The sequence below is a fragment of the Atta cephalotes genome (assembly GCF_000143395.1).
Source record: "Atta cephalotes unplaced genomic scaffold scaffold00010, whole genome shotgun sequence".
In the NCBI taxonomy this organism is placed as follows: domain Eukaryota; kingdom Metazoa; phylum Arthropoda; class Insecta; order Hymenoptera; family Formicidae; genus Atta; species Atta cephalotes.
In genome coordinates, this window is record NW_012130074.1 from 6,850,827 (window position 1) to 6,860,118 (window position 9,292).

Below are 9,292 nucleotides of genomic sequence, written 5' to 3' on the forward strand. Positions count from 1 at the left end.
TTGTAATTATAAATTTAGAAATTATTTGCAAGATAATAAGTCATGATTGAAGCTAAATAATATAATTAATAATTACACAACAGATAAGCAGATAATTAGATAGATAGATTCAGATATAATTAAAGTATTTTAATTGATATAATTTTATTCAGTTCTTTGAATTATTAAAATTTTTTGACAGATATCGTAATTAGATTATTATATAGAAAATATATAATTATTAATTTAATTTTACATTTGTTAATAATAAAATTTATCAAGAACATAATATTTATATTTGTAATACAATGTAATAATCAGCTTAAAAATATTTAGAAAGAAATTTATTAAAACTTTAATTCTCAATTATAACATTAATGAAATGCAATATTATTTTAAATTTGTTTATACATAATTTTTTTAAATTAGTATTGACAGATAAAGTGAACAATCTAATGAGGTATAATCTATACATCAAAAATATTAGAAAGTAAATATAAAAAATATAAAAAATATAAAAAATATTCGATTATGGAAGGTATGTAGTTCAACTTTGCGATTAACAAACGCGCAGTTACATGTGCATATATATACATACAAACACAATTGTGCCATCGTATACGATAGCGTGTGAGTATGTGGCCATGACGACTAAATGATTTCCCCCTATTTGAACTTCACAATAATCACGGAAAATGTTTGATTATCGTTAAAAGCTGATATGCAGCAGTACCTATTTATGATGTGACAAATGCAATAGCTTCGTCTTTATTTCACTGTTTGAGTATTCCATCCTGTGGCTCTTCTCTTTTTAAGTTAATTAAGCTAGCTTAATTATATCCTGTGTTATATAACTGTTTATGATAGATTCATAATGCGCGAAATGTATATTCATAAGAAAATCTATAGCTTTATAAAATTAATATCTTATAAAATTAATGCATTTGCAAAACTCATACAGGCTTTATTATATCCTGTATTAAATATCTATTAGAAAACTGTTTAAAAATTTATGAGTGGGACCAATATTTTAATAAAATTTTATATTTTTTAAATTTAATTAATTTTAAATTAAGTTGAATCTAATGAAAAAGAATAATGGTTTTTAAAAATGTGTGATACTTTTTATTATATTATTATATTAATATAAAATTATACCTTTGCTTTATACATAGAAGACTTATATATGATAAAACTTGTGATGTATCTTGTGAGTTTGATTTTCGAAAATATCTCAAAATAATGTTATTGCGTATATTAATGCTTTAATATTTATATAACGTTTGAATGTATGTTTGAATTTATCAGTTGATATTCAAGATAATTCCTGTTTATTGTTTGTCATTATTTATTAAAAACTGTTATATGTTTGATTTGAATTACTGAATATATCGTATAAAATTTTTTTGCTTCAGAGAGTTTTTCGAATTTTTTGCAAAAATTATAATCTATATAATTATTTTGTATTTCACGATTATATTGTAAAATATAATAATACAGTAATACATATAATAATACAGTAATACAAATATAGTAATACATAATTTTTTAACAGCGAAAATTCTATAAGTTTGCGTTCCAACCTAAGGAAAATTATCTGCTGTCTTTACTGTGCCGATAATGTTAGTATTACTATTACACGACTTGAAGTTGAAATATTTTTTTCACGTTGTCCTTCGCGCATTTTCGCATAAATTACATTTATATTTTTATTTGAATAAGTCAACGCTTAGATTATAAGCCTTTAAACGCGATTGCATCAATGTTTAATTTTAAGTGAGGTTTAAAACTTTTTCTCTCTTTTCTTAGCTTTAAAAAGAGAAGGAGAGAATTTTAAGCTTCGCTTAAAAGTCAAAGTAACATTGGGGTAATCGTGTCTTAAACCCGTTTAATTGTAAAATTAGCTAAAGTGAGAGAGAAAGAGAAAAACTAGAAAATAAAAAACGCGTTCCTCGTTTTCGCATTTGATCGAGATTAATCATTCAAAGCTTGTGTATGTATCCGATCGGCTAAAGGAAATCGACAATTCCGCCTTCAGATGCATTGTACAACGCAGTCGATCACGCGCGTGCGTGGTGAGCCATTTTCATTTATAATCACAAAATGTAAAGACTGTTGTTTAATAAAGCTGTCGTTCTCTTGGTATACGTAGCAGTTTTCTCGTCTCCATTATTGCGATATATGAAATAGCCCCTTACAGGTCAATCACGATAACCAGCACGGATAATCTAAATTGCATCTGCATGGTATTGACGTTTACATATACTGGTGTAACAATAAACTCCATTGCTCTTATGGATATCTTTTGACAAGTTGCCATAGGAAGAGAGGTAGTCCGAATTTTCCACGTAAGTAACGTGCAGAAAAAAACCGACATTTTCATGCGTTATTAGGATATTGTAATTACTCATTATTGAAAAATGAATCTGTTCTAGTGAATTTATGCATTTATATAATGGCAACGAAATTAGTCGAGAATTTATATTCTGAATTTTGATAATTTTCGAAGAAAAAGAAAAAAAAGATAAATTTCAAAATAATGCAAAACTTGTTTTTGCATTATTTTAAGTTCAAAGGAAGTTTTAGTTATTAATATTTATAAAAATATTACACGCGATGTTTGCATATATTTATGTTCTCGTTATGTAATTTACAAATTGCATTGATAAATCTGCGTAAAACATGTTCCATGCAATTAATTTTTATTGTTGTATATTTAAAGATACTGATAATTCCTCGAGGAGATAATTTCTCGAATAATTTTCATTTTATATTAGATATAGAAAATTGTCTCTATGCCATTTAACACTTTTACTTATGTTACAAAGTTTAAGTTAACATTATCGTATCATATTTGTTTATATAACTTTCATAATACATAAAACATTCGTTGTAAAATTCTTATTTTTCCATATTTACCGTGTTATGCTAATGGCTAATAATAAGTTAATAAATTTAAATGATAAAATGTTGAAAAAAAATAGATCCATTTAAATCTCTTACCATAAATATCAATAGAAAGTTTACATTATTTTTTATTTAATATGCACTTCTGAAACTATTGGTACTGCATTCATTTTTTATATTCTATTTGACTATATAATTGTTTGTTACGTTGTTACGTAAAATATTTAAATAAAATAATATCAAATTATTGTGTATAATAACACTAATAACTTTAGAATATCTGCAGGCAAATATATTAAGACGATTACATTTTAACTAAAAAAAATTGTTTAATTAAAAAATATTTATATATATATCTTTTTCAAATTTTATCTTATTTCTAAAATCTCGGTAATTTATATTTTTCAAAAATTTGAGTATGAGACACTCATATTCCAATTTAAATTAATTTAATTTCAATTTAAAAGTAACCTGACTCTCTCTTTAACGAAAAGTTTTAGTACTTCGTATACATGTCCGTTGTTTTCTTTGTTTTCATAAAATAATTATTTACATTATTGTATAGCAACGATAGCAATATAATCAGCAAGTGTGTTACGTAAAGACGACGAATTTAACAATGTCATATAGAGAGCAAATAGCAAGGAATACAATAACTAGACTACCCCTCCGTATATCGATTACATGCGGAATTGTCTTGACCCTGCAAGACCCACACGACCGCGAGACGGGCGCAATCGGGGATCGCCCCCAGTGAACCAGTGTACAACGATACCGCAAATGTTGCATGCGAGCATACGTGCGTGCGTGCGTGCGTGCGTGCGTGCGTCATTCGTCTCTGTTTCAACGCGCAAAGTTAAAGCGTTGCCACATCAGTGCTGCAATTGCCCTCTTTATCGGTTCCGTTGCAACATTTCTTTTAAAAAGTTCCTTTAAATTTCAATAGATACGATAAAACGAACAACGTGTTTGATAATTCGTAAAATAAAATATTTATTATTAAAAGCGTAATAATATAATTTTATTTGCACGAATAGTGAGTTCTCCAATGCACAAATGCCTTACACACAAAATTTATATTACGTATATATATTACAAATATATATACGTAACGTTTATAAATATTTCTGTTCTTCCTGCTCTGTCCCGAGCGTTTTCAACTTCGCAAAATTGTTGAGAAAGTATGTCAACCTTGAATATTCTTTCATGTCATTTTTTTTGCTACCATATCGATATGTTTGCTACCATGTCATGAAATCATTTACGTTTTAAATCAATAAAATGCAGCGATCACTATCATTTTCTATAGTTTGCTCCCATTACGTCTGCAGGCTCTGATCGCCGTTGCATAACACCTGCAGCAGTGCATTGTCACGCACCATCGTTGGCGGAGCCAACTTGTGCACGTGTATCTGATAGTGTCTGCGCCGCGCGATGCGTTTGCGGTTTCCTCAAGAATCTGTGTGAGAACTCCTTGTTTAGCAGATACGCGTATAAGCAGAGAAAGTTATTTTTTAAAAGTAATTCGTTATTTGTTGTCGAATTAGAAAAGTAACTAGTTGCTGTTACTACTCGTTATCATTATGGTTACTTGATTATACGATTGCTCGGTATATCATTGCTTGAAAAGTAAAGCTTGAGGCAGAATTGAAAAGCACAAGTAATAGGAACAGGGAATAATTTCAAAAAAACCGTATATTCTACTCTCTAAATTTCTTGAAGTAAAATCTCACTCTCTAAAAGAGTTAAAATACTGCCATTATTGAAAAAGAGTGAAAACATTTTCTTAAATAAGAGCGATAGATTTTTACTCTTTTTTTTTTGGAGTGAGATTTCATACTTTTGGAATGGGACTTACTCCAAAAAGGAGTGACATTTCTTTCTTTCGAGAATGGAATCTTACTCTAAAAAGAAATGAAAATCTGCCATTCTTATTCGAGAATACAAATATTTTATTTCAAGAAATTTATAGAAAGTAGTATAAATTTATAGAAAGTAGTGTAAACGTGCAGTGATCGGACTTCACTTAAAATATATTATTATTATTCTCACATATATATTCACATAAAATTTATTATTATTATTCTCAAATGCTTTTTTATTATAATTATAACTTATTATTATAACTTAATTATATTTAAAGAATTACAATTAAATTATTATAACATCATATTTAAAAAAATATTTGAGATTAATAATAATACAATATAAATAAATATAAGATTTTGTGTAAATGTGTAAGACATAAGTACATATTATATTAGGACTCTGACTTTATTCTATTTTTCGAAGATAACGTGAAACGTTTATCCGTTTATATACACTTTAAAAAAAAATGCATTTACACGTATAATTAATATAATATTAATATTCATTTATTAGAAATGTTTTTTCAAATATACGTGTTTTAAGTCAGGATCTATATATTATATATTTAAACGAGAATACATTTATATATATATATCTAGCACATCCTTCTATAAAAACTGTCTTGTCGAATATTTTAATGTTTTTTTTTTTAGAAAATTAAAAATCAATTAATTTTTTTTACATTTTCTTATAATTTAACATTTTAAAATGCACTTTAAAGCCACGTTGTACACAAGCGACGTAAAGACTCGTAGAATTAGCATATTAGTTTATTATAAACATTTATCAAAATACACTGTTTTAATGTTATTTTATATACATATTTTTTCTATTTTTACTGCACTCAAAAGTCTTTTTTACATCCAAAAAATATTTCGACTTTTTCAATCGGTCACATTAGGATGATTCCATAATAAAGGGATAAACGAAAGATATTCGAAAAGATGTTTTTCATAGATGGATGTGCTAAATATATGTGTAAATGTATTTTTGTTTAAACATATAATAGCCAAGCCCTAATACATATCCGGTCACTGAAACATTTATCTTACCGATTGATAGGTTGAAATCATTCCCTGTTCCTATTGCTTATAATGCTTGATTATAATCTTGTTTTAAAAAGCTTTATAAGTCGACTTAAGTCATAAATCGAAAAAGATAATTTATATTAAATGACAATAATTTCTGTCTTTAAACTTTTTATTCTGGCTTTAGACTTTAATCGTTATACTTAAGCGAATTGAACAAAATTCAGTTCTTATGGTCTAAAAGTATAAGTTCTGTGGCCGATATATCGTTACTTACAACTTACAGCTTATAGCTTGTAGCTTCTTAAAGCAAGATTGTAGACTTAGCCTTATATGTTTTTTTCAAGCTTTATGATTCATAATTTTTTTCGTTCCTTCTTTTAGCGCTAAAACAAGTCTAAACTAATAAACAATTTTTTTTTTATAATATTTTTTTTTAATATTAATATTCATTTGTGTTTAAATATAAAGAAAACAGTAATAAATAAAGTTCTCTCAATTCTCCTCGTCATTGCTTATTTTTATTCAATGACATAATACGACAAAACAGAGATACGTTCATTCAAACAATGTACGTGAGAAAGAGAGAAAGAAAGATAGAAATTTTTAATGCTTAAATTTTTATATCTTTTTTTCATTTCTTCGCACGTACTGCTCCTTTGCTTCAAAAATGATACAATTAAAAAAAATTAGGTCTCTTAAAAAAGAGAAAAAGATTCAACTTGAAATTATTGACTAATCAAATAATATTGACAAAAAATAAAATAATTTGTTAACATATATTTAAATTTTTTATTTTCATTTCATAATCCTAAAGAACCACTCTTTTTGAACTGTGATAATTTTTTTTAAATTATCCTTTTTGAATTGTAACAAATTTGACAATTTTTTCTAAGGTTAATGTCCATTTTTTATCAATATACAGTATCTATAAGTTTGGGAACATCCTACGTTTTACAGGAAAACCATTACACGACGATCTATACTCAACAAACAAAAATGGATTGGAAATTTTCAATCCATCCGAATCTGTATTTTAAACCCATAAAAATAGATTGGATTCCATATAAATATTTTATATATGTAAAAATTTAAATAAAGTAAAGTAATTATATGAATTATATTCTATAGTTATTATTTTAAAATTATTATTTTATACAAAAAATATGCGTTATATAATAAAGGAAACGAGTTAAAATATACATAAAAGCAATTAATTTATTACTTAAAAATAAGGAATTTATATAAGTATATTTATTGTATACATTTACATAGTTCTTTTTATGTTTCTTTCTAACTATTAAATGAAGGAGAATTCTTATGATATATTTTTACAATTTTTTTTTAATTTAGTTGAATTAAAACGAAAAATTTCTTATTCATATTTCTGAATAAAATAGCATTCATAATGTATTTTTAAATGAAATAATGAATTTTCTACTCACAATTTTGAATAGCATGATATTATTTTTAGATTCAACTAGATTAAAAAACTATTTTCTATTTAGACTTTTAAATTAAGCAGTATTCACGATACATAAAAATGATTGATATTATATTATTTTTAGATTCAATTGAATTAAAAAACTGCATTTCTTATTCAGGATTTTTAATTAAGCAGTATTCACGATGCACATATTTTTAAATTGAAAAATAGAGAAATATACTCCATTCCTATAAATGAATAAAAACGTATTCAGGATTGAAAAGGACATTTTAACATTTATGAATCCGTATTTCTAAAAATCTGAATCCATTTTAATCCATTTCAATCCATTCTCGTTTGCTGGATACATTGGTTTAAATAATCTTCATAAGACGTCTAAATGACAACATTTATCTAGAACTATAAGCTTGTACCTGCTGAAAATATGTTGGACAATCATTTCACAGCATCGAAGCACTCAAGATTAAAAGATTAAATTTCGCGCTTTAGTCTATTGTTTATATATATATGTATATTGTTTTGCATTATCTATAATGTATGTATATATTGAGTTGTCCGGAAAGTTTGTGCCGATGTTGAAGGAAAATTTAAATTTTAGTATACATTTATTAAATTATATATAGGTTAGTCGGCACGAACTTTCCGGACAACCCAATACTTTTATTTCGTCTTTTTTCAATTGAATAATTATTTACAAACCTGCAAAACGTAGAGTTCCCAAACTTATGGAGGATACTGTAGATTAACTTTAATCTCAGTTAATTTTATCTTTATCTTTTTCTAATTCTTAGAACTAAAGAAAGATAAAAAATAATCCGAGAAAAAATATATAAATGTACATATTTTAATATATAATTATATAATTTTATATAAAATATGTTAATTTTTCATATAATTATATAATTTTATATAATTTTATGAAACCTTTTTTATCGGGAAATTAAATCAAGATTAAAGTTAATCTACATTGATAGAAACGAGCATAACTAATTATTAATCTTTGATTAATCTTGAACAAATTAATGATGCTTATATCTGACTTATTCATAATAATAATGAAACTCACGTTTTTTTAGTTATATCACCTTTGAACTAAAGAAAATATGTGAAAGGAACGATATGTTAAATAGATGTGAAAAAATTTAATATAATCTGTTTATTCATGTATTTTAATTATAAAAAAATATATAGCAAAAAAAGCTTACATTTTTTTCAGCCAAAACCAATCAAAACCAGAGAAAATTAGCTGGAGGCCAGATCAACAAGAACGCGCATGCGCGCTAGATCGAGCCCGCGTTCTCGCGTGCAATCTCTTTCTCGAGAGCCTTCGATGTTAGGATATGTCGCGCTATTCGTAGGCTATTCGCTACCACTCTATTGGCTATGGTCCGATTAGTCAGTCGCGTCCAATTATTCGTGCGGCATGCGCGTGATAGTCGAGGACTCCTTATTCACCGGTTCTCGTTCGCGAACGTCGCTCGTTAATCGCCGAACGTTAGCGAGCAAGGTCCACGGTCACCTCGACCTGAGCCTCGCTGTCGCGGCGATTCTGTGCCGATTGATTGTATCGGCATCGATAACACGTAACGATGCTGAGTTTCTTTGAGAGCATAGCGAACATCCCGAAACTCTATTACGGCGCATTGCTAGGCATCGGATTCTGTATCTATTATCTCTGTGAAGTTGTCAAAGTAAGTAAAAAATGAAGTGAGCCAACATATCTGATAGAAAAAAAACAAGTGTAATATTGCACATAATAGCGATAGCATGTTATAGTTAATTGAATTTGGGTTAAATTCGCTCTTTCACTGCGCTTCTATGAGAATATTACACTTGTCTTATATTAGGTCTGTTCGCGTTGTGAGCACTTTTTGTACTCAGCATCTTTCTCTCTTTTCAATACCCCGAATATATGTATATTCAACTCGTTTTAAGTGTAAAAACTTGTGAGGATTTCAAATCTATTACGTCATGGAACCAATGACAATTTATTGTTTGATCACATCTGGCGAAGGTCGATGATATATTAGGTGTAATAAAAAGAAATCCATTATTTTCCATT

General features: G+C 27.1%; 1 protein-coding gene across 1 annotated transcript in view; it reads left to right on the top strand.

Annotated features, from left to right (window-relative positions):
- The first annotated feature begins 8,819 nt into the window (after positions 1–8,819).
- LOC105627839 (phospholipase ABHD3) overlaps positions 8,820–9,292 on the top strand; it is a 14,289-nt gene continuing 13,816 nt past the window's right edge. The window contains exon 1 of the mRNA XM_012209116.1: positions 8,820–8,921. Within this exon, the coding sequence (XP_012064506.1) occupies positions 8,820–8,921 (102 nt within the window). The remainder of the gene's footprint in view (positions 8,922–9,292) is intronic.